The 27,978-nt window shown below is 35.2% G+C and overlaps 1 protein-coding gene across 5 annotated transcripts in view; it reads left to right on the forward strand.

The window, feature by feature from the left end:
* Positions 1–27,978, forward strand: part of LOC129779619 (NPC intracellular cholesterol transporter 1) — a 96,659-nt gene that overhangs the window by 32,058 nt on the left and 36,623 nt on the right. For all 5 annotated transcript variants that reach the window (XM_055787199.1, XM_055787200.1, XM_055787201.1 and 2 more), the window contains exons 2-5: positions 13,719–14,003; positions 20,146–20,305; positions 20,380–20,678; positions 20,868–21,063. In XM_055787199.1, the coding sequence (XP_055643174.1) occupies positions 13,719–14,003; positions 20,146–20,305; positions 20,380–20,678; positions 20,868–21,063 (940 nt within the window). The remainder of the gene's footprint in view (positions 1–13,718; positions 14,004–20,145; positions 20,306–20,379; positions 20,679–20,867; positions 21,064–27,978) is intronic.

The raw sequence follows: 27,978 nt of genomic DNA on the forward strand, positions 1-27,978 counted from the left end.
GAATTTCATCACGGAATTAGCTATTTGGAATCTGAAACATAGATCCAAGACGCAAAGTTCAAAGTCAGATTGAGTCAGATTGATTCAGTGAGGAGATCTCATCACATTTCATTAAACAATAGTATAGTGCTTATAAAAAAACCGGTGTATTGCTAAATTGAAATGCTTAAAGCTTTTGGTAGACAAATATGCGAGATTTTTGTCAGTTGCTGATTTTGGAACATGGGACAACTATGCGTAGAACGGCAGTATGCTTAATCTAGATTTGAATTTAGTATCTGAATTAGAAATAGGGTTCTGAATTAGGAAGCTATAATTAATAACTGAATCTGTGTTTAAGGGCTGCGATTACAATGTAAACAATTACATTTTAAATCCGAATCTTTGAAGTATGGAATATGAGCAGGACAATGACATATATATTTGGAATTTTCGAAATGGAAGGAATGGTAAGAAAATTGAAATCCTTAATGAGAATCTGAATTTTGGATTAAGGGGGTATTCTAGTGTAGAGACACGAATTTCGGACGTTTTTTCGAGCTCCATAAAAATAAAACAAAGAACACTATCCATTATATCATTATTTGTTCATCTATCTTTTAACAATAAAACAAAAATTTAACGGAGAACTATTTTTGACAAAATGGCGGCCATTTGAAAATCAAAATACGGTTTGAAACGTTTCTTCTTACGTTTTCCGAATTTTTAAAAATAGTAAAATTTAGGAAATATTATTTTTCAGAGGTTCATGCGATAGAGAGATGTCTGCAGATAGCATCCATATAAATTTGACATGAATCGATTCAGTAGCACTTGAGATATCGTATACGGCAGTTTGAAAAAACTAGTTTCGAGATAAACGCGTTTGAAGTTTATTGTTATGGCCGTACCAGGTTGGATACCGCATCACTAAAATGGTTCTAACTCGGTAAATAATAGAATTTTCGATATATCCTTTCTAGGGTGTATTCTTGAATATTTAAACTCCATAAATATGGAGCAAAAAAATTTTGTTTTTTTCCAAATTTTTAGACTAGAATACTGCCTTAAGGAGTCCAGTCTTGAAAGACGATTTTTATGCGGGGATTTCAAATCTGATATATTTAAGTGTAATTAAAAATCTATTGATTAATTTTGATATACAGTGTAATCGGTTTATAATAACATCGAAGGGAGGTTATAATAAGCGGGCGTCATACAAAGCATGTGAAGAAATAATTATATTCGCACAAAGAATTTTATATGAAAACCAAACTTCGTTGTGTAATCACGTAATAATTGGCGGTAGGTCAGTATAAGCGTAGTCATAATAAACGGATTCTACCGTAGATTTAAAATCTTAAATACAGAATTTATACCAAAGTTCAAAATAAGGGATCTAATCCTAAAATATGTTGTTTGGATTGTAGATCTGGATTTGAGATCAGAGCTTTCGAGCATCAATCTGAAATCAAATCTGAGGAACTAAATTCGATCTTCAATGTAGGATTTAGAATCTGGAATCCGATTTTGTTTAAATCGACTAAGTCGACCTTGAAAAGCTTGGAAGAAAGCCATGAAAAAACATATTCATCAATGGAACATGACCTTAAAATCCTAATGATACGCATTCGAAGCCATTTTTCCTATTGTTCAGAAAAAAATGGATAACTACACAATTTGATATTTTAAATTTGAATGTTGCATGGTACAAAGTTTTAGAAGTGAAGGGAAATAGTGCTATCAATATTCGTTCGATGAAAATCAGCATTTCATTTATTCTTTCGAAAACATTCGATGTAGAAAATCACAAGAAAGCTTAAAGCTAAAAAAACGAAACGCATTTAGCGCGTAACGTACAAAAACATGTTTTAATGAAGATTTAGAAAAATATAAACAAAATATTTATGTGTTAAACTCGACATTACCCTGCAACCAACACTATGCCATTAGTCAGGTTATCGCACCGTGGATTGTGATGCAAGTATCATTAATCATGTTTGGGCTTATCATAATATCATGGCGCTTCTCCTAATAGAAACGAGGAAGAGAAATATGCAAACACGCGTCATGTCACCAACCCAGAGAGCAATATTTACGTTTTATTTTTAGAATAATATAGATCAACCATCTCATCGCTGACCGCTCAGTTGGTCGCGAAAAATAATCGCAAAGAGAGACAGGTTTACTGTAATACGTAATAAACTGTAATACAATATGAATTACGGGCATTTCAATACTCTCCAGAACAGCTCACGGGACAGGACAAGAGATGAAGGATTTCGCGAAATGGAAAAACGACCTTAACTCGATGTCTTCATTACCATCATTTCATTACATGACCATTAACCGCAATCACGCTGCATTAGTAGCACTGCCAAAATAGATATTACTGACAATGTGATTTCTTCCACAAGTGTATATGTTGTAGAGCAAATATTCTAAATGCAATGTCATTTACAAGTCCCTGACGCAGTTCGCGAACCACGGAGGATAGCCATTAGAACATCAAATTTTTCTAAACTCCAATATGGGTAAGAACAATCTCGCAATTGTATCACTTAATACGAATTCACTCAGAGCGACTCCGTTGTTTCTTCGTACATTGAGTCATACTTATTACTCATCGCGCTCTGAAAACGAAGAAAGGCGCCCCTCGCTGCGCGCACGCCACTGTTACACAGACCGCATAGTTGCATATTGATTAAGGTCGTCCGGTTTCTCTTCCGGTAAACGTGGTTGGTAAAAGCGATGTTGTTCGACAGCTGAGAAATAGATACTCGACGCGATGATTTAGTGATCGGTGCAATCCTCGAGAATGATTTGATGTAACCGATCGGTTGATCGCAACTATGAAATTTCTAGAGAGAACAGGTTTACTAAACCGGATGAGTAGGGCGTAAAATGCTATTCATGCCCGGGGAGATTAAATTCAAGACTTTGCGATGATTACGTTGAGTTATTTGAATTGGGTACGCATCATGTCGAACTTTATCAGTGGGGGCCATCAGTCCTTAGAGAGGTTCGCGATAACAAGTGTCAACTAAGCTAATTGTTGCCTTCTTTGATTCAGTATTGGTGTCAACATTGAACACACGCTATCAGCTGGTCACATACTACTGCTACGGAACATGGAACCTGTCAATCTAGTCAATATGGTGGAGAAAAATTACAGTGAATGTAAAATATTTGTGACAGCGCATGGCAATATAAGAGAATATATTTTGCAAGAAAAACAAACCGCGAAAGGGCATGTTTGCAATCGTTTTCATCACATGACACCTGAATGTTTATTTCCCAAGTTTGTACCAATATCTGCAACCCACCGTGTTGCTATTCTAAAGTCAACCGCAGCAAAGAATATATCAAGGAATGCCAGTCACGCGTCATTGCACGACAACATGCATATCTCACGCGAGCAGCTCCACTGAGCTCCTGGCGGCCAGCCGAGAAGCAGGTTCAGGGTGAGCGTGGAATGATTCAACTGCCCACAGAGCGCGGACCAGGGGATGAAAACGACATTCAATGAACGGCACAGAAAAAAGTGTTTCTTGAAAATGAATGAGACACACACACGATGGCTTTTACGCGAACCAAATCCATCAAATTGACCAAAAGGAGGAGCGCGCTGGTGGTCATTGGTCGGCTGTTGTGTAATCACCGTGTTTGAGCCGTGCTCTATAATGGCAATACTACCGTGATGTGGACACATTTCCGAATATATGCAACGAAGAAAATAATCAAGAGTTTGGTTTGACTCAACAAACGTGTTATTATCGTCATTTATGTTTTGCTTCGGATGGAAAAATCGATACCACCGGTTGGTGGGGTTGATGGGACAGTTATTAGATTCTACCGGGTTTGGTGATGCACTGTTTGGTATTTGATATCGAATACTGATAGCTATTTTCGTTCCACTCAAACATAAATTTGATAGTTGAATGACTCAACCGAAAGGACGTTTTTAGAAGCTCATTGCTCGTATAATGCAGAGGCATTATATTGCTGATCAAATCCACTGAATTACTCATCATTCTGCGAAACAAAGAAAAAGCGTTCGTTCTTATCACTATTGTATTTCGCTGCCTTTGAAACAGGCTTTCTGTAAAATAAGGTCGAATGACTCATGGACACAGAGTCGTTCGGGGTCCGTTTCATAAAGCTTTTTTTTTTTTGTTAACTTACGAGGAGCGGATTTTCCAAAAAAAAACAAGTTTTGATTGGACGTGCATTTTTTCCTCACATTTTGGCATACAAATGATTTTGCGACAATGAAACTTTTTTATCAAACCATCAAACAACCCTTCAAGATTTAATTCAAACCGATTCTTCTGATTCTGATCTGTCAGACCTCAAGATAAACGAAAGAAACTGCTTGATACGTTTCCTGTGGTTTTGTAACATGTAGCTGAGCGTTAACATGATGATAAATTTGTTTCCTGTGGATCTGCTTGTGTTGGGTCTATTTTCCTACCATGCGCGATTCACACGCATTAATGAAAGACTATAACGATTTTCGTTTGGTTTGATCAGCTTACAATGAATACAACATCAGCTGGATTCCCCCGAAAACTGGGTTTTAATATTATACTAATTTCTTATCTTGATTTTTTGCCTTCGCGTGAGAATGATTTCCTATTTCTCTATGCACATTCGATATTCCCACCAATTTTTGTTGAATTTGACTCGAACCATTAGCCAGAAGTATTTGCATCTCAGATGTTTATGTATTTCCCCAACCTTGTCATTCATATCAAAATCAAGGAGAATTTTCGAATCTACCTGAATACTGCCAGTTCTCCGCCGATTCCGACAAAATTTGATCATTTCTAGCAGGGTCCAACCTTTTTCGAGGACGAACCATGAAAATCGACTCTTCTTTCAGTCGCCTCACTTCGAGTAGGACTATTCGCCGTCAACATGACAACAATATCAGTTATCCTCGCTCTTCAATTCGTTTCTAGTCAATTAAATTCTAGCGAATGGTTATTCTGATTGACGTAACGAATGAATACAGATCTGCCTCTTCATTCTACCTGACTTCAATCCACCACTTCTACTCCACCAAATAAGATTGTGGACGCGGACAACGAGATTCATGTCATCTCGTGGTCCGCGTCCACAATCTTATTCAAACGTCCATATAAAGTGAAACGAAAACTTGATTTCTGATGCAAAAAAGTAGTTACACCATTAACCCTTTCAATACGGCAGTGTGCTCCGTCGGAGTGCTACCGCTGTACGGAGCACTGCGCCGAAATGTATGCACATCGCGCTGGTGTGATCGATGTGTAGTATCACTCTCATGTCGTCTAAAGACGACGCTCGTACACACAGGTCGTCGTGCGGATGTCTATAGACAACGCTCGTAGCGAAAGGGTTAATGGACGCCTACAGTGTATACCCACTGACAACTCAAACATCGATACATGCACAAAGTAAATAAAATACCAAGTATATTAGTCTTTGCTTTTTCATGTAGTGGTAGACAAAGAAATAAACAAAAAAAAAATATCAGCATGAAAGTTGTACAGGGAAATTTCGATATAACGTACCCTCGTTATAACGTACATTTCCAAAGTGTAAAGGAAATTTTTTTTCAATATTTTTTTTCTGATAGAACAATGAATTATCTGTATTGTGATGCTAAAACAAGTTTTTACTTTCAATCGATCCCGAAATACAGCTGGTTTTGTAATTGCGGATTCTAAATGAATCAAGCTTTAATCAACAGTACGAAGAGAAACATCATGAAAAAGGCTGGCTTCGCCTTCTAATTGAAGTTATTCATTAACTTTACTAAAACAGCAACACAATAATGTATTATAGACTACGTTTGTGAGTACTTTATTATACTTCGATATAACGTACAATTCGATACAACGTACAATTTTGAAAGTGAAATGTACGTTATGTCGAAGTTTACCTGTACAATGTTTTTTAAATTTGTTTCGTTTGTATTGGTGAGTGTATGTATCAGACAGGCGATGTAATATATCTGGTAGTCTATTTACGTTTATACATGCATACATGACACATGTGAGAGAGAAACGAAGAGAAAATTCTGGGGGGAGTCAAAAATCAAAAACTCATTTCCAATTGAAGGCCGATGGCTTCATAATCTCCTGACTATCATCAGTTCAACACGACTTTGCCGAGCCCTGATGTCCAGGGAAGGATATGGATGCGTGAATAACACTTTGTATTGATTATGTTTTTGAAAATAACTCGCTTTGTATTTTTGAAACTTGATAATTGGCTTACAGGTCGGACTCGATTATATACAGACTCGATTATATACAATTTTGGACTCGATTATATACAGTTTGGATTTTTTTTTTATATTTCAAATATGGCTTATTTCATGAAGAAGTGTAACCTGTCAACGTTAAGGTGAAGTTTAAGTGGTTATTACATGTACAGTGGGGTAAAACTCGAAGATTTTGCTTGAATTTTCACCAGGAATTGTTTATATCGATATTGCAGCCAAATTAAGAAAGATAGAAGTTGTGCGTCAAAGAACAACTTGTAGAGCGATTAAAGAACTTCAATTTGATTGATGGAAACAATCTAGTTTAATATAAATTTTTAGGATAAAATTAATAATAACATATTAAAAATTATTAACTTTTCAGTGTTTTACTTCCAAAATGTTATTAAAATCCACTAATTTAGTTGTTCCACTATTATATCCTGTACTAATTTTTCTCATCTTTCAAATGAAAGCAACAGAATCGTCTTCTCCGGAGCGTACTTTTTAATGTAGAGCCAGTTTGAGGCAACAGAGTCCGAAACAAAAAAAAAAGTTCTATAACTCGTTCCATTTCATGTGAGAATGGTGTTTTCTGACTTTAAGGGGATAAATCAAAAATCAAATTCCTCTTTTATTTTCAAAAAAACGAAAAATACATGCAAAAAAAAAACAAATAAAGAAAAAAATTTTTTGACTCGATTATATACAGGATTCGATTATATACAGAAAAAACGAAAAAAAATGTATATAATCGAGTCCGCGCTGTATTTGTATTTTTGAAACAATTTTTTTTAATTATCTCAAAATGGTTCAGTATTCAGTTGTACTGACTCCTGCTGTATTGGTCTGAAATGACAAAATAGAGAAAAGTTATAAGTAATTATCAATGTTATATTTTGTAGAGAAGCCCACAATAAATGAAAAAAATCGTGTTATTTTTTTTTCAAAAAAGTTATTGAATGTTTAACCAATTATTTTAACTTTGTTTGGTGTTTGGTCGAAGAGATTAGTTTAAAATTTCTGCACGATTGTTACAGACTTTTCTAGATTTATTTCTCACCCTCATTTGAAAAATATAGTTTTGAGAAAGACATAGATCTCATTTTTTTTCAGAAAAGTTTTTTGACGTTATTGGCTTGAAGATACTTTATGACTTGCCTCACTTGTATCTCCCTCCTTAATAGATTTGTTTCATGTTGAACATAATTACGGATGTTCAAAATGAAACAAATAAATTTTTGTACAAAATATAAACATACTCAAAGCAGTAAAAGGATTTGAATTTATATTTTCTCTCGAAGTTTCTGTACAATCTATGCAGTGAAAGAACAAGCTCTTAGATTTCATTTGTTTATATTAGGCGTCGTGCACAAATTACGTAACGCTAAAAATCCGGATTTTTGACCCCCTCCCCCCTACGTAACGCAATTTCCTATCTCTAATACACAGATAGTAACGCAACCTCGAACCCCCCTTCCCCCCTTATCGCGTTACGTAATTTGTGCTCGACGCCTTATCTAGTCTCCCTTTTCTTTAAAACATTTCATTCAATGATTTTCGAATAAAAAAATTCAATGAGCAGAAGAGTTCCACAATCATTATACCACATCTCAACCAATTCATCGAATTCAAATTTAATCGTTCCATTAATCGTTCCTGTTTGAATATATATGAATTGTATCCATTGCGGAAACAATAATGTTTAACAAACGTTAGTTTAATGAACATGAGTTAGTCTTGTGTTGTGTCTTCTAGGACATAAAATCAATGATAGACATTTGATTCACATCTCTGGGTAAATCAAAGGGTCTGCTTAGTTGAAATATTGGTTGAATCATTGATTGTTTGTTGATTGTTCTACACTCTGTCCAACTTTTACAAAAAATAAGTATCAAAATATTTTTCAGCTTTCAATGTTTACCAAAATTTATTGAGCACATTTCTCAATATTTTCCATTTTCTCACAAATATCAGTCTGATGCTCATATTACATTCCTTCGGCGTAAATTTTACGAACAAAGATCCCCTAAGGTTCTCCACTGGATTCAAGCCCGGGGAGCGATCTGGTCAATCCAGCAAATCTATGGGTCTATGAGCAAATCTATTAGTTGCCTTGAGATTTCTAGTCGAACAGAATCCTCCCCATGTCATGCATTGCCCGCCAACAATGTTTCTGGAACATTGTATCTTCTTCCGTTGTATACATCAGAATCACCTGGGTTAAACTTTCTTCGTTTCTGAAGATAATCACAAGATTCAAGAAAATTAAATTTATGTAAATCTACCATATCCCAGTGTCGATTTTTGTGAAAATCATTAGAAATTGGACACAGTGTATAGTATACTTACCTTCACAAATAATCATCTTCGGTGGTCTCAGTAGCTGAGTGCTACAGTCGTTGGAGTTGGCTGACTTTTGCCTAGAACATTTTACGCATTTTCTAATTGTGCCTTCTGATCAAACTTTAAAACTGCGTATGCGAAAGCATCGATTAACCCTTAGAGTGCGGAGGAGCGCGATAGTGCGCCTCTTGTTATTGCGGGGAGCACTTTTTAACACGGGATTTTGTCTTTCGGGAACATATTGGGGGTACAGATTGATAAAGTCTAGATTCTATCGCTTATTGTTCATCCATTTGTCGATGGATTTAAAAAATGGCACTTGAAATGCTAAAGCTTTTATAAAAACACCCCCAAACTCATTCGCATTTTGGCATATTTTGCTCCGCAGCCAAACGGTTAAAGACAACGGTGCTGCTGATGTCGTTGGGGATCGGTCCGAATAGAATACGCTGTTAACGGAAAATCATCCATTTAATAAATAACCTTCTTACCATGTGATCTCACACATGTACAACTGGCCCAGAGATCGTGGAAAGGTCTTGATGTTGATCTATCAACTTGGAGCGAATCAAATGTGATCGTGACATCGCTTTCCAAAAGAAAACTGAAAAAAAATTAGAAAAAATATTTGCACTTAGCAGGTTATCTAATTGGGAGATCAACAGAGAAGGAGAACCGTTTGGGAACGATATTTCTCAAGCACGTTCATTTTAGTTTGTCAAAAAAATCAACAAAGGTGTAATGTAAATGTATCAAAGACGGACCCATAACAAAAATTATTAAGGATTTGGGAAACGTCCCTTGTTTTTTTTTGTGCCCTGCCATTTTGTTCTATAGGAACCTTGAATAAATTGTCTCCGGGTTTTCTTGAAAGTTAATAAAAATTAATTTCTCTGCAAAATCGTAGAATAAAAAAAATATTCCCACCTGGATCACTGATTTGATCGTATCGTTATGACAGATAACGTTTAATCTATTCTATGTTACATCTAGATATGGGCACACCTTATCTATATCATTACAAAGAAATGAATAAGTCACTGAGACACAATCGCACGCTGCCATTATCGCAGAGCACAATACACTGTCACACTTTTACGGATAAATTTCATTATCAGCATTGCGTGACACACTAATCACATTGCTGCAATGTGCTAAATTGCCAGTTTCATTGACACAAATCGAGGAACTTCTACCGTTCCTCTAGAGACTAGCATATTGTCAGCTGTGTGCATCCACTTGCCTCCGCTTGTTATGACAACTTTATCGGATTACTTCGTTTATCATTCGTATGAACACTAGCTGCTGGGTCGTTTGTATGTGATTTCCATCGAAGCTCGAGATTTCAGATACATTTGCTGAATCACAGCAATTGGCGTGTTTTTCTATTCCAAACAACCAACACACGGATGGTGCAAATTACCTCACCGGTTTAGAGTTTGCTATTGAGATTTTTTTCTTGCTACTTGAATTACATTATCTAGCAGTGTGCAACTTCTCTTTGTTGCAGCTAGAATAGGTCACGAATTGGCATTGCTAATCGTAAGGGATGAACAAACTCATACAGTGTCCTGTAGACCTTAATGTAGTTATATGAATAGATATTCCTTCCGGGTTATATTTCTCTTTGCGTAATATCATACAAATTTCGTATGTAGTACATACTTGTAGTTTTAATTATCACCGTTATGTCAACAGACTTCAAAATTTGAATGTGGATGCTAAATCAGGTATTCATACTGTCGTCAGATAGTTCTCTTATTCCAAAATCTCGTCCCATAAAATCTGTGAGAACACCATTTTCAACCTATTGCTCCCTCCATCTAACGAAGGCAACCGACACAAATCTTGCTCTAACCATCAATTGACATTTGTTCTCTTCCTATTCAAGGCAGCGTCGAATTTTGTCTGTCATCCCATGTCCATATCTCTGTATACATACGACGGCGTCTCATATCTTGTCAACTAATTTAATTCAATTAAGCAGTGAATCGGTCGTGTCTGGTTGGAGCCGTTGATTAACCAAAGGGTCTCGCTCGAATGACACACAGTAGTGAGGTCTGTGTGCGTGTGCGACCACAGAACTACTTCCCCTTAGATGTGCAGTAAAGAGCAGACACCGCAATTATTTTATCATTACCCGCGTGTTGCCTTCTGTGGTAACCACCGGCATGTATGCTAAGAAATGTGAGAATAGCAGACCCTTTCCGTCTCTTATTGCCTCATTCTGCCTCTGGGGGAAGGTGTCAAACCAGATGTTGGTTTCTTTTCACTCGTTATAACGTGAGTATGAACCACGCCAGCGTTATTCAATTGAATTTAGTCTTGTTGCATCGGATGATTTTATGGAATCAGTAAAGCACACACTTGATGTGAAATATCTGGAACACGATATATTTTCTTGATTACATGAAAGCATGAAAGCGAAGACTCGAGAATCATATCAGTAACAGCTGTCGTTATGGTTTATTATTGCACAATTCTTTATTGATGCAAATAATGCTCAGTAGTTTTTTGTACCAAAATCTAAATGTTAGATTAACAATCAAATTAACCATCGGAGTACGGCCTGGTTTTTAAAGGGACTTCGTTGATATCAGCCAAGACATGCAATCATCAAACGCATGATGAGACATGGGTATATGAGTACAGCACGGAATTCAGACAACAGAGGGTTCTAATGGATTACAAATGGGCTTTGTGTTGAGAGTTTTCGACGGTTCAACAGTTATTGAGGAGTACTATTTGAGCGTTTAAACAAATATTGTAGCCAAACAAATAGTAAATTCTGTTCTAGATATCGTACCATCACGAAATATGATTTTGTACGCCATGTTCGATCCTATGTTACCAATAACCAACATTGCTCACCGTAAGATTACGAACAACATACAAATCAAATAGTCGCTACAATAATCAACGTTGTGTGTTTACAACAAAAAATGATAAAATAAACGAAAAAATAGCAAACAACAGTTTTGTTTGAACACCACGGATTCCATGATTCAATTTTAGATTGATATTTTTGTAAATAAAATACTGTGTCAAGCCGTAAAACTGGTTTATTTCACTGTATAGTGGATACTATCCACAGTTTTAAATTAATTAATTGAGAGAAGTAGAAAAACAATTGGGGAGATTGATTGTAAGCTACTAAAACTACACAGCATCAAACTAATAATAATAGGCGTAATAATAATAATAGACGGTAGATCAATATAAGCGGAGTCATAATAAACGGATTCTACTGTAGTTAAATACTGAAATTCGAGTACATGCCAAATTAGGTCTATGACCGTTTTAGCAAAGTTTTTTTTTTTAGTTTTTTAGTATTAAATCTTAAGGCATCAGAGAAAACATCAACCCTTTCTCTACGGCAGTGTGCTCGCTCGTAGAGAAAGGGTTAATTAACAAAAACTCAATGAAAAATGAAAATGAAAAAAAATTAACAAAAACTCAATGAATCTACCGAAAAATATTTTTTCTCTGGTTATGCTCGATCTTCTTGTGCGTATTCCTTTTTGAAAAAAAAATACATGAAAATTGCACCTTACAACAATTACCGTTTTGAATTTGAGCGGTTTGTAAATTTGGCCGATATAGGTTTCAACCTTTTCGCTACGAGCGTCATCTATAGACGACTTGAGAGTGATACTGCACATCGATCACACCAGCTGATATGCATACTTTTCGGCGCAGTGCTCCGTTCAGTGGTAGCACTCCGACGGAGCACACTGCCGTATTGAAAGGGTTCATAAAAAATAACTTACTTAATTTTTAGAAAAAAAAAAGATGAAAATACATATAGGTTTGGGGAAAAAGAAATGTCGTATTTCTGATCGAAATTTGACGCATTATTTAACATGCTTAAAATTATCCAATTTAAGTCAAATATGCGCCGTTTTGTTCGCAAACTTGTTGTCATTTAGAAGGCAACCACGACTTTTTTCGCTTTAGGTTGTCGTACGTGATCCACTTTTCATCACCAGTCACCATCTTCTTCAAAAATGGGTCGAGTTCGTTCCGTTTCAGCAGTGCATCGCAGGCTTTGATTCGGTCTAAAAAAATTTTTTGCGTCAACTCGTGTGGCACACATCCATCCAGCTTTTTTTGGAATTCAATCTTCTGCAAATGGTTCCAAACGGTTTTATGATCTATACCCAGTTCCTGGCCAATCGAACGAGTGCTCACATGCCGGTCTGCTTGGAAGATTTCAACGATTTTATCGGTTTCCACGACGATTGGCCTACCAGTACGGTGTATCTTCGACAGTCACTACACCAGAACGAAATCGATCAAACCAACGCTGTGCTGTGCGAATCGTTACAGTATCGGGTCCATAAACTACACGAATTTTTTCGGCCGCCTTCGTTGCAGTTTTACCTCGCAGGTAGTAAAAACGTAAATTATGGCGAATTTCTTGCTTGGTGGACTCCGTCTTTGACGAGCTATAACTTGAGACTGAAAAGGACAACACTGTCAAAACGACACTTGTAGCACAGATTGTCGTCTTCAAATAGCCGTATAGTATGACCCGATCCAATAAGCACAACACAAGATATGGTTAAGTGTTACCATATATTGACAATATACGACATTTCTTTTTCCCCAACCTAATTTACAAAGATTTAAATATCACAATGAAGGATTGTTGATTATTGGAAATTTAAAAAAAAACCTTTGGTTTGAGAATCATCCAACTCCATTATAGCCAATAATAGAGCAATGCATGCATGGATATCGGTAAATGCTGCTGCTTCATGTGTATTTTGTTTACATTTACCAGTATCCGGGTTGCAGCGCAAATAATCAAAAATTTATTGAATGCCAATAGCGAGAGTTGAGCTGAGTCGTAAACCATAATTCGAAATGCAAATAAACTCTGAATGCGAGGTGCGTTGCAAGTTACACGAAATGACGAACAGTTGCAAATTATTATAACTTGCAATGTTGCCTTCAATTCTAAATAACTTTGAAGTCATAATGTCGTCCCTTTAGAACGATGTGCCGAAGCTATAAATAACTCGGCTTTTTATTTAGAAAACCGCATAGTGATCTATTTATGTCAATAATTTATTATGATAAGAGATCAATTTATTAAGCTCTATTTTTAACATATGGTACTTTCTCATCCCCTCTACAGTCACTGGCACAACAACAGAGCACTTCGTGGAGCAACACCGGTGGAGGAGGAGGTGCTTTATCGACGGCACACGACGCCGGTGGAGGCGGTGGCGGTGGCGGACAGTGCATCTGGTACGGTGTCTGCAACAGTGACAGTCCGCTGACTTCCCAGTATTGCAACTACAGTGGTCCGGCGAAACCGGCCGAGAACAAAACGCTAGACCTGTTGAAGGTCTGGTGCAAACATCTGCTTGTCGATGAAGATGGCGATGGTACCATCGAAACATGCTGCGATGCGGAACAGGTGAGTTTTTCTGGGCGAACTAAGTGTACGTACGTACTTACACTTACACGTACTTGGGAGCACTATTTCGAGAAAGCAATAATGAGAATATGGAAAAGTACTGGAGCGCTGCTATATCATCAACATCGACACCACCATCGTCATCATCAATGGTTATAATTAATGGCGTGAGATCTACGCAAAACAATCTCAGCTGTGAAATCAGCCACCGCAAGTTTAGAGAGCTAGCTACTGCACCTTTTGATGTAGACCAACCCTTTTAGTGTTGTGTGGTAATTGATACAGTAGTAGATTGAGAGATGAATTGATACATTGTTACCAATACTAGTTCGTTTTATTTACCAAACGTTGCCAAGTAAATGAACTCAGTACGAGGGAGGATTTGACTTACCTTGGCAATGAAAGCGCCGCTGTTCGGAGGCAATGAGCGCAAATTTCCCACAATACTACTTAGTAATGGTGAGACGACGCTGACAATTTACGTCAGGTTTTAGTCGAATTCATTTGGTGGGTTGAGGGACAGAGAGAGGTAGTTCAACGACTTGCTGAATTTTGCATTTTCGGCTTCATCATTCCCTTGCCTACTAATGTAGTGGTCGAACATGCTTGTGTCGTTATGTCGGGATAAATATATAAATATTTAATTTATATAGACAAATCAAATTGGAGGAATGCTTGATTTTTTTTGCTGTCGTCATTAGTGTTTTGATGGTTGGTTCCACTTTTGAACAATATGATTTGGTTTTCACAATCATAATGAGAATCCGAAGCCTTAGTTTAATTGATATATTTACTTTCACCAACTGCTTAGCCTTTCGTAATGCGGAAATTTTTAAATATTTCATTAAATAAGTAAGTTTCACGGATTTTTAACTATCTAACTGCACTTCACATAAGCGAATTTCGTGAGTTTGATTCTTCAAATTTTATCGAAATTTTGATTATACTACGTAAATCGATCACTAAACATGGAAATTCATGGTTCCTTAATCCAAGCCTGTGTTATGTAAGAAACATGGTTATTAATGTTTCGTTGTCATAGATGTTTCACTTTATTGTTCTTTGATTGTGTTCTGATGATCTGCTTCGAGGTAACGTTTTGAAATTCAGAATTAATCTCTCTTCAAATAATCGATGTAAGAAATAAAAAATATTTGGAATGTCAAAATAAACATTGTTCAAAATTACGAGGGAAAATCCATCGAGAATTTAAATAAGTTTTAGCTGATTTTTTTAGATAAAAGTTTTATTACAAAAAACTCATAAATGTTCTTGAACGTTTGACGGAACAATGTTGTGAATCAGATCCTATCTATATATCTATATATATAGGAATATAGCATCACTGTAAATAAATTCTTGAAAATATTGTCTAACGAAGGCATTCTCTAACTTTTTTGGGCAAGATATCCCCTTTTCCGAATGAAGTGATACATCAAACCCATATAGCCAAATTTCCTTTAAAAATCTCAATTTTTTCATAAATCATAAATAGACAAAAAATTCAGTAAACATCAAGTGTAATTAATAATCTTTAATACAAATTACTTACAAACACTTAAGTAAGTAATTAATTTCCGAAAAAAAAACATTTAAATCACAAGGTAATGATAAAAAATTGAAATATTCAATGTGACGGATGAACCTAGTGACCTTCTACCAATCTAATGTGCTCAAGCTCCAACGAATTTCAGAACGCAAATGAATTTGCAACCGGAGCGCACGTTTGTTCTACAATAAATTATCAGTAGCATGCTTGGATCATGTTTTAAGTTTGATAATGACTTTCTTCGTGTTAAATCGCGTCAATCTGATATCGACCGTTTTGAGAATCCCTGGTCTAACGCTAGCCATTATTCCTGACAGAATTTGAAACTAATGTTCGAAACACGGCACATCGTTTGAAACTATCCAAGAATCGATCAATTTTTCGGTGTCTTCAAAGAATGGTTACTGAGCCACGCATCGTCGTTTAAAACAAGTCGTAATTAGAAGAGTACAACGTCGGCTGACCACGGCTGGTCTGGTCGCGTAGTCTGATTAATCCTTTCCAAGTAAATTTTCATTGAATTCTGCTGTTAATTGGAAAAATACAGCGGATCACGCTTCCATTTAAGCGCTCCCAATTGGACCTTCACGGTACTTGAAACATGTGTTCGTGCGTTATCGTGTTACAATACCACTTTTTCATATTTCTGCACGTAAAGCGGCCGTTTTCCACAATATTAGGTACGAACGTTTTGTTGTGGTCGATAGCAATCTCTCATGATGTTTTCATTAAAAATGCGATTCCATGGGATAAGTGATATACCGAAAAACAAATTTTCTCCAATCCGAACCTACTATCTTGCATTAGCTGATCCTTAGCGAAACGATTGGGCGTCCTTAGCGAACATTTGTAGACCCGTATCTGGTGATCTAAAAATCAACTTCTCGTTTTTTTTCGAATATTTAAAATAAGTGAAGCTTTTGAAATCTGGTAATATGATCGAATTGTGCTTGACAAATTTTCGATATTTTACCAGTAAATGAAGATATTTCAGTGGACTTTTTATGAAATATACTGAACTATGCCTCAAATGGCTACCTATACACCCACTTATAAGAAACAATTGGGCGTTTTAGTTTTGGTTTTGAGGGCGTCGAGAACGAACTGTAGCCGTTTAAATCAAAGAAGAAAGTTGGTGGTTTGTTTACGTTTGCGAGATATGTTTTTTCTCGTTCTTTAAGCTTATTGTACAAAGGATACCCATTTTTAAAAAATTGTAACTTCTGATCCGTTTGACTGATTTTGATCTTTAGGAAAAATGAAACTAGGCAAAAAATCAAAAATGGAAGGATAATAATCGTCTGCCCTATTGATGTAGGACGTATTATTTCCAATATTATTTTAGAGAGAAACTAAATTATTAATTAACTTATGTTGCCCTTAAAAAAGGTGGACGGTTTGGGTGATTTGGTTTCTGAATCAGTGAAGATGCCGCTATCGTATGAACCTCGGACAAGTCAAAAACATGTTTTTTTACAAAATGGCAACTGCTTGAAGAAAAAAAATGCCATTTTCAACGTTTTTTCTTGCGTTTCCCGATTTTTTTTTAAATAGTAAAATTTAAAAATAATAATTTTTTATTTGTTTATGTGATAGAAGATATAAATTGCATTTATAAAAATTCGACGTAAATCGGTTCAGTAGTACTTGAGATATCATGTACGCCAGTTTGAAAAATCTTGTTTCGAGAAAAACACATTTGAAGTTAATTGTTATGGCCATACTAAATTAGATATCGCACCCCTAAAATGGCTATAACTTGGTAAATGTTGGAATTATCAAAAAGTCCCTCCTAGGATAGATCCTTGAATGCCTTTACTTCAGAAATATGAAGAAAACAATTTTTGTTTTTTTTTTCAAATTACTAGACTAGAATACTGCCTTAACACATTGCGGACCGCTCACGAGATTTCTCGTGTTTCGCGTTTCATTTGTTACGGATGAATCACGAAATAACCCGTGTTTTCTACACTTGAATCCTTGGTTTACCAAGAATCTTACAAGGCCTAGCGATCGCTCGCCTTCGTCTCATCCACATCGAAGGAAACGATCTCATTCGTGGAATCTGAACAAATGAAGCGTTCAAGTTTGCCCCAAAACGTGCGGTCCTTAATATGTTAACATATGATGTTGACTACTCACTGGATAAAGCAATACTGGAATATAAATCGTGAATGGTATCTTTCACACTCTTGTCGAATCTAAAAAGGTACAAACGGGCTGATTCTAAGTTGCAATATTTCCCCTTTTCTTAATGTCCGTAGAGCAAACATTTTATTTACGTTTCGAGTGAGCAATTTACACACCGATTCGGTTGGTATGCGGTTCATTAAAATCCGTTGGCAGCAAAAACAGTTATTAACGTTAAAACCATTCAATAAAAACATGTCATCTTTTCCGATTTGTAAAGACATCGCTTCAATGTTGCTTAAACCTTACTTAATTGATCCTTGTCACAACAAAATTGGATCCATATCTTTTCATTTCGAACTTGTATTACACCATTAGGGTATTCAATTTTTGTTTTCAAAAATAAATAATCATTACAAGATTTTTACGATTTACAAGATCATATTACACCCTAAGAGTAAAATAAGACATAAAACTCTGGATTTTTCGATAAGTAAATATTCAAGCTTTAAGAAAAATCGGAGCAATCGGAGCAAAAAAGTCTTTTTTTCATGAAAGAAATTGCACCATGCAATTAAACAATTCGAACAAATTAATGTTCGATTTAAATAACGCTCTGACGAATTCAAGAATTTGAAAAGGATGTCGCTCAGCATAGTAGTGACATTACTCGATGCGTGACCCATCGAAGCGTTTGCATTTGGTCCGCTCTGTTGAAAATTAAATCGTACGGGAGGGGGTTAAACTGGAAGCCCGATAAATCAATAATGCATTGTTGAGCGAATCTATGTAAATGCTGAAAAAATCTCGATTCTTGAGTGGTCTCAAACGATGTTAAAAATTTGCTTAGCGATGGAAAAAAAATTATCAGCGACGTGTTTTGTGTGCTTTGTGTGAATGATGTATTCATTATATCGAAAAATCAGAGGAAGCTTGTTCAATCGTTGTGAAAGCGGGAATTTAAAAAAAATATATATACAGGGTAACTTCGATATAACGTACATTTCACGTACAATTGTACGTTGTATCGAATTGTACGTTATATCGAAGAATAACAAAGAACTCACAAATGTAGCCTATAATACTTTATTGGGTTGCTGTTTAAGTAAAGTTAATGAATGAATTAAATTAGAAGACGAAGCTAGCCTTTCTCATGATATTTCCATTCGTACTATTGATTAAAGCTTGATTCATTTAGAATCCAGTATCACAAAACCAGCTGCATTTCGGGATTGATCAGAGGTACAAAACATGTTTCAGCATCACAATACAGATAATTAATTGTTCTTTCAGAAAAAAAATTCAAACAAATTTTTCTTTACACTTTGGAAATGTGTACGTTATATCGAGTGACGTTGTATCGAGGGTACGTTATATCGAAGTTTCCCTGGCGTTCGGCTGTCAACGATTCGATAACACTGAAGAAATTCGTGACGTAGTTACATCGTACTTCAAAAAGTTGGACGCTACGCACTTCGCGCTCGGAATAGAAAAACTCGTGCCACGCTATGAAAAATGCTTCGAGCGTTACGGCGATTATGTAGAAAAATAGAAAATAAAACGTAGATTACGAAAATCACCTTGTTTTTTTGTCCTAACTTTATTTTTCCGCAATTTCTGAGGCACTGAAACTAATTTTTTGAACGACCCTCGTAGTTGTGTTAAAACGAATTTATTGCCTAATAAAGTTATGCAAAATTGAATTGAATGATAGTAAGTGGCAGCTAATAAACTAAGCTATCTTCTGATGCTAAAACCTTACCATATGGTTGCTTTCCAAAGCCATGAAATATAATTACTTGGCCTCAAATGGGTTAAACTACTCGAGAAAATTCAGTGTCAATCGTCAATGAAGGGTTCTGATTTTGATATTAAAAAGGAACTATAGCAGAAGTGAACGAAACAGAAGAATCGATGTTTCAGTAAGCTTCGAGAATAAACCGATTTAATATCACTCCGTTAAAATGAAATGAATCAATGAAAAAGTCCTGTTTGATAGGCTTAGCTTTCTTCTCGATATTCAGTTTTCAATTCTCGATCACCAATTTTCGGGTTTTATCGATGTCATTTTTATTTTTTCCGAAGCCAATGGCCTTCCAAGGACGACCGCCGCCTTCCTTATCTTCATGACCATGTTTTGTTAACGCAACAACAATGGGCTGCCAATGTCAGATTTCCTGAGTCTAGGATGGACGGTATGAAGTATTGGAATTCTACCATCTCTATTGGGAGGCGTTGTATAAATTCACCACTAGGATGAAGATTAGAGGTGGTTGAACTGAAATATAGCATGGATGTTAATGATAGTCTTGTATTCTTTGAATTTAGTCTCCTAATTTTAAACGTTTGAATAAAGTTTTTGCTCGAAAAAATCTGGAAATTAATTCTGCACTGTAAGTACAGAATTTTTGCCAATACCAATTCTCGGACTACTTAATGATTCAATGTTTTTCTTCCTCACAGGTACAAATCCTGAACAATAATGTCAAGCTAGCAGCAAACTTCCTCGCTCGCTGCCCATCATGTATGGCGAACTTGGTCCGGCACATGTGTGACTTCACCTGTAATCCGAAACAGTCCACATTCATGGAAATAAAATCGACAGAAGTAAATGACGATACAAGTAAGTTACACTTCACACTTATTTCATAAAGATTTTTACTACAGAAACATAACATTCTCCACATTTTTCCACAGAAAAAGAATACATTACCGAGATCGATCTTCACATCAAGGAACATTACATGAACGGAACATACGGTTCATGCAGCCGGGTATCGGTGCCCTCGACCGGTCAGCTAGCGCTGGATCTCATGTGCGGAGAGTGGGGTGCCTCCCGGTGTAGCGCCAAAAAATGGTTCACCTACATGGGAACCAAGGAGGGCAACTACTATGTGCCCTTCCAGATCAACTACGTCACCCACGAAACACCAGACACCGAAGACAGGTTTCAACCGTTGGATCCGCGGGTGATACCTTGCAGTCAGCAGCTGGACGTAAGTTGGATTTGTTTCGATTTATATTTTTTTAGGGAAAATAGTATATTGAATTTGGCGAAAATATGATTGAGCCAGGGTTGGGATAGAAACCCGTCCATCGCACCATCATCGACACGTATCGCTCTCGATTATTTGCACATTCCAAAACGGTTCGTGCGCTTTTCTCATTCATGCCTCAACTTTCAGGAGAAAACGCCCGCCTGCTCGTGCATTGACTGCGAGTCGTCTTGTCCGAAGCCACCGCCACCAACGCCACCGGCCCAACCCTTTGTCATCTACGGCTTCGATGGGTATGCCGTTGTGATGTTCGTCGTGTTCGTGGTGTGCAGTGGTCTCTTCGTCATTGGCGCATGTCTGTGCAAATCCGGTGCGAATGGAGCCGGTAAGTCGTCCTGCTTTTTTTCCCGATAGCATCCCATCACCATCACCACATCTTTTGCCATTTTTTTATGGAAGTAAGAACGACAAGACACAAGAAAAAAAAGTCTGGTAGCGGAAAAAAATCATATTCCGTTCGAAGCGAGTGTGTGCGGTTTTTTTTCGTCTGGTTTAGAATCTGAAACTTGTACTTTTGCCAAATTCGTCGTATTTTCCTAGTAATTTATTTCATCGCTTAAAATAATTTCCGCTGTATAGTACGAACAAGTTTCGCGGCTTCACAAACGGATGGGATGGCATTTATATTAGCGTTATGACAGGTTTCAGCACTCACTTCCGCAATTTTTCCGAGTTTGTGTTTTCAAGTGCATTTTTCTTCATTTTGTTCAATCTGAAGACATTAACGCGTGCGGAATACTGGCTTTTTTTGAACATTCTGTTTGTTTTATTGAATGATGGGCGTGCTAATATTATTTTTCACGATGCTATCTTTTTGCAAATTAATTTTTCCATTACTTTTTTTAATCCTCTCCGATTATCATAGAATCACTTGAAGGTTACATTACTAGCTTATGGATAGTAGTCGAGTATAGATGAGATTAGATTTTTTTTATAAATCATATTTATTAGACCATATCAGAATCGATGATAGAAATGATACAGCAACTTGGACAATGTGAACAGTTGTGAATTATGTGAGCGATTCCATTTGAATTCGAAGGTCGATTCTTGTTTGTATTTTGTATTGATTTGGTTCAAAATTTTCAGACACTTCATGAACAAAAAGGACAATTTGCATCATCGGTCTTTCATTTTGACTCTAGCAATACTTTTGAGAAGGGCCTAAACAAAAATGCCTGAAAAATTAAAAAAAAAATTACTTAGAGACGGTTGGTCCGATTGATTTGATGTCCTACGGAATGTTTACTATCCGCAATCATCTACCCATTCTGTTTAAGAGTTCTCCTCGTTCTTCCGATGCAATTATTTAGTTGTTTTAACATTTTCACTATATATATATGACGGACAAAAGCATAGGTAGGGATGTTTTCTCTTAATTTGTGTATTTGGAATAAAAAAAAAAGATATTTATGTTCGAAATCTTTGCTCCGATGATGAAAACTGTCCTTTAGGAATGTGTCTTTAAGCAAAAGCAAAAAAAAAAGATTGTCTTGGAACTGATGGATCTATTATATATGAAGCGAATTTTATGGCAACTCGTCTTAGGATTTGGCAACACCATCTCAGATAACAGTGCAACGTTTTTGGTGTAAAGACATTGGTCTTTTAAGCAATTTTGCAGACTTGAAATATTCAAAAAAGAATTAGACTAATTTTTGAGAAGGGGCAGAGTTTTTTTTCTTAATTTTTTACAAAAATTTATAACACTAACTCAAGATGAAATATAGGAAATTGTTTGAATTATCATAAAAACATGCCAAATAATTTTTTCCAAAAAATTACACTTAAATTTTTTATTTAAATCGATTTTTTATTTATATATAATATATATATATATAAATAAAAATATATATATATATATCTATATATATATATATATATATATATATATCTATATATATATATATATATATATATATATATATATATATATATATATATATATATATATATATATATATATATATATATATATATATATATATATATATATATATATATATATATATATATATATATATATATGTATATATATATATATATATCTATATATCTATATATCTATATATATATATATATATATATATATATATATATATATATATATATATATATATATATATATATATATATATATATATATATATATATATATATATATATATATCTATATATATATATATATATATATATATATATATATATATATATATATATCTATATATCTATATATATATATATATTATTTTACATTTTCCAATAAGTCATCCATACATCGGAAGATTGGCACCCTTACATGGAAGAAATTTTCTAACAACTTTTTCATGGTTTCTTTGAAATAAATCAACCAATTCTAATTTTGTTCAAAGTCAAGATAGCGATATAGTGTATTCGACAAAGCTTTATATCTAATTAAAATGTGAACTATTGTTGAAGATGTCAACTTTCTATCTTCTATACACCCAAACTAGCGTTGGCAGAAAACATTTCATCTACGGCAGAAAAAATGCTTTTTCGTGTGCTGAAGGGTGAAATGAATAAATAAAAGCAACCTTTTTCAAAAGCTTTAAAATGTTTGTATGTATGGGGTTGATGATTGGGGTTGTACCCAACAGGGATCGAACTGAAATACGAGATTGTTTTACACGACCACGCTATTCACATATACACTGGTCTTGTTCTTGAATGGCGTTAACGTTCCCTGTGGAATTTTTGCCGTCTCAACGTATGCATTAACTAGTATCATTTATTAATACTTAGCTGAGATTTCTTAAGCCACATAACACGCCTTGAATGTATTCCGAGGGGCATGCTCTAGAATACGCGTGACCACAATGCAAGTCGAAGGAAATTTCTTTGACGAAAAAATCCCCCGGCCAGAACGGGAATCGTACCCTAACACCCGGCATGATAATGTGAGACGCTGACCACTCGGCCACGGGTGCACAATATCCACTGGTGCTGTTGCATAAATGGGTAATAATATTATTATATCACCACATTATAAAATGAAGCTGGAAAGTGTTTTCTAAGAGTAAAAAGGAGAGCATAAATGTGAACCTTCTGTCTTTTGATTCGCTCGTTCATATTGCTCTAGCATATATATTATACAAATGCTATATCAGTAGGGGAGAGTAGCACAATTTCTGTTTTTTTAATGCTCATTTAATGTCATAAATCGGGATGCCAAAACATGTGCTAAACATTAATTTTGGGTGTAGTTTATGGAACATATGACATTTTTGATGAAGACTTCTGAAAAAATAATGTTCGTAACAAATAGAAAAAAGTTTGCAAAATATGTCAATCGCAATAATTTACACACTAAACTGCTGCAAATTCAACATTTATAGTGCTTTTTCAAAGAAAACTTGAAAAAGTTGTTCTTAGGAAAACTTTATCCCTGTAGTAGTGCCCATCCTCCGATGACTCCGTTGACTTGTTGGTTACTATATGGTCTATTTATATAATTTTAGTTCAGAATTTTTAAAAAACGTGTTTTTGAGCAAAAATAACATTAAATTTCAAAATGATTTTGTTTTAATAAATTTTCTTTTTTTTTAACTTGTTTGATATTTTCGATTAAAAACTTGAATAATTTCCCAAATTACATTCTTCAACCAATTTTTTGTAGTTCTTACAGTTTTCGAGCTTAGATTTGTGGGAAAAAAAAGTTGGAAAATTTCACAAATATGCTCACTCAAAAGCTATAAGAATTAGAAAAAGTTGGTTGAAGAATAAAAGGTAGGAAATTAATTATGCTTTCAGACTGCTACAAAGAAAGAGTTTTTGCAGCAACAAAAATCGCGCTGAATTTTTTCATGTTTCTTCGAAAATTTACTACTAATGTTAGCATTTTTAACATTTTTGCAATTTTTGTTTTCTGTTTAAGTCTATCTTCCGATGTATGGATGAAAATTTCAATTTTTAAAATAATTTTTTTAGTGTAATTTTTTAAGAGACGAATGAACTCTCAGAGTTTAAAGTCTCTCTAATTCAATACCTTCCTCCTTCCTGTAATTTTTTATAAAAAATGTGTGGTATTTTTATGAAAATTGAAACAATTTCCTACATTTAACTCTTCAATCAACATTTTGTAGGTTATTGTGTTTACATTATGAGTTTTTATAAAAAATTATGAAAACGAACCTTGGCTTTTTTTTTCAAATAGTCTTATTTTTTTAACATTTGGAGTATGCAAAGTTGCTTAAATGATCAATGTCCTTGTACCCACATCGTGGCATAAGTCGGCTATTCATATACATTTTTTGAAAATTTAAAAAACTACGTTTTTGAGAAAAATGAATTTTAATTTCTAAAATAATTTTTTAGCGTTTTTTAAATTTTTTTTGCATGTTTTATGAAAATTTAAACATCTTCTTATATTCCATTTTTTGACCAACTTTGGCCCTTTTCAAAAAGTTTATTGAATATTTCAAGTATGCAAAGTTGCTTGAATTACCTATGTCTTTGCACCCACAACATCTTACTGTAATCTAAGATGTTGCTGCCAATGGCCAATCGAGTTGGAATGAAATTCGTCATATTTCTTCCTTTGTTTTTTATTAATTTTCGGATTTTCCTATGATTGCTAGAAGGTTGAATGATTTGCTTATTGATAGTAGTCGAGTATAGATGAGAATAGTTTTTTTGAAATCATATTCATTAGACCATATTAGACTTGATGATAGAAATGATACCGCAACTCGGACGTCGTGGTCAGTCATGAATCTTGTGCTAATTACAAGCAGCTGTGATAAGCGTGAATTTACATCTCTTCTTGGTAAATAAAAACATTGGTGTCGGTGACAAACGCTAGCTTCCAGCAAGCGGATGATTCATTTAACACGTGCATCGAGGTGTGCCTGAATTTCAAAACTGATAACGTTTATTTTTGTATTGATTCAAATCAATATCGGTTAAATGGACAACGTTTGTGTCGTATGGATTTCTCAGTAATCTAAATTATTCTTGCGTGTTATCAACTGTTATTAAATCACGCACATTGACTGTCTTCGAACTGCTGACTCCATTATGTATGAGCCCTTTTTAAATTTTTTGTAAATTCCAACGAGAATGAATGATGTTCAATTGTTGATGAAATATCTGGAAAAATTACCATTCCAAAAGCTACAGAGTCGAGCCAGTTCGCCCAAAAACATGACCCTGAGTGAGCAACAAACTCGTTAGCATCATCCTGTAAATGACGATGATTGCTGTATATATAATCGCGCTGAATTTGCATGCATGTCTCCTTGCGTCAGATGGTCTATTTTGGCTGGACCGATGATTTCAATTACACACGTCGACAGAAATCGACTCCTACTTTATGGTGATGTAGATTTGTGATGGGAGAGACATATAAATAAAATCGATCTCTACTGCTCGTCGATGAGCTTGGGCCGGAAAATAAAAATTGAGCTTCTCGACAAGGGTAAAAATCTGCAAGTTCAATCGGTTGTTGTTTACGGTCATCCGGTCGGCATCCTACGAAATATGCACACGGGATGATGACTCGTGGAAGCTTCTGATATAATATTTATGTAGTATTGCTAAACTGAAAATGTGATTATTGAATGTTGGCTTTGTGCTGAGCAGCATCCACTATTTTGTGCATTTTTTTCGTTTCTCACTGAGTGAGAGAGGGCATCAGGTTCACACACTGCAAAGTTAATAAGAGGTTGCAACAATGTAATGCAGAGTCACTGTTTGTTGTTTCCCTTTTTTTTTGCTGATCGCAAGGGCATCAGGTTCACACTACAAAGTTAAAGATAAGTTTGAATAATGCATGCAAGCAGCTAGGATGCTAACCGGTACTAAATGACAGTGCTAATAAGCGTCTAAGTTTGTCCAAGGGTCAACGATCTTCAATTCAAAGTACAAAGTACGTGAACTGAAATTAAAATCTCCAATCTTCCCCTGAAATTCGAGATTAAAATCTGCATGCAGTATCGGGAATTAGATCTTTATCTAGAATCTTGATTTTGATTACATCTGAATCTTAGTATGTGTTTAATCTGATATTTATTGTACACTGGAGTCGCTTTTTACGCGGGGGATACGTGCCGCGTAAACAAAAATCGCGTAAGTTCCATAATCCGCGTAAAAAAAACCGCGTAAACTCCGAAATCCGCGTAAATTCCAAAATCCGCGTAAAAGTAAACCGGGTAAATTTCAAAATCAGAATAAAAATCTAACAGTGAATTATTAATTAAAAATGCAACCCATGTTCTAACAATTGATTAACTTTTTTTTTGTATGCTGTTATCATGATATCTGTATCTTTATTTCTCAGCTACTAATCAGTGATACAATACCAAGTTATTTCGTGGAAAGTCACACCAACAAGCACATTGAATTTGTTGGCGGTTGATACGTGCTGCGTAAAAAAAACCGTGTAAATTTCGAAATCCGCGTAAAAAAACCGCGTAAATTCCAAAAACTGCGTATAAAAAAACCGCGTATAAAAAAACCGCGTAAAAAGCGACTTCAGTGTATTTGGAGTTTAATGTATGCTCGAGTGCTTTTTCCATTCTCGTCATGAAATGTATATAATGCTACTAAATTCGGAAATAAATCGGAAACTGAATCTACAATCATCGATGAAATAACGTAAACGTCATATTCCAACGTTTGAAATCGTATTTATTGTATTTTTGGGTTTTTCTTTTCAAATTTTGAGATTTCGGGCTCTATATACAGCCTTTCCATGCCAAACCGATATAGTGGTTCTTAGATTTTCGTCAAAAGTGGTAGTTTTGTTCTTTATCGCAAATTATTAGACCCGTATTTTTGTTAGGGTGACCGTTTGACTTTTTTCAAAAAATCATAACTTTCAAACCACTGGACCAATTCAGATGTTCGACATATTAAATTAAAGCCAATTAGCCGGTCATTTGCCAATTAATTGAATTCTAGTCGCATACATCCAGTCTAGTTGCATAGAAATATTGAACGAAGACTGAAAAAATGTTAACTTTGAAAAATCATAACATAAAAACGAAAAATAACACATCTCTGATTTTTGGATATGTTATGTAAAAAAACTGAGCTTCAAGAAAAAATATAAAAAAATATAGCATCCTTGGTCCCGAAACCATGTATACTATAAAAAACTAATACAATAAATAATTACGAAATCAAAATCCATTTTTTTCGCAAGTCTAATGTTTTTCAAAAAAGAATATCTATCTAGCTTTAATTTTATGTGTCGATCATCTGTATCGATCCAGTAGAT

The sequence above is a fragment of the Toxorhynchites rutilus genome, chromosome 3, assembly GCF_029784135.1.
Source record: "Toxorhynchites rutilus septentrionalis strain SRP chromosome 3, ASM2978413v1, whole genome shotgun sequence".
Lineage (NCBI taxonomy): Eukaryota > Metazoa > Arthropoda > Insecta > Diptera > Culicidae > Toxorhynchites > Toxorhynchites rutilus.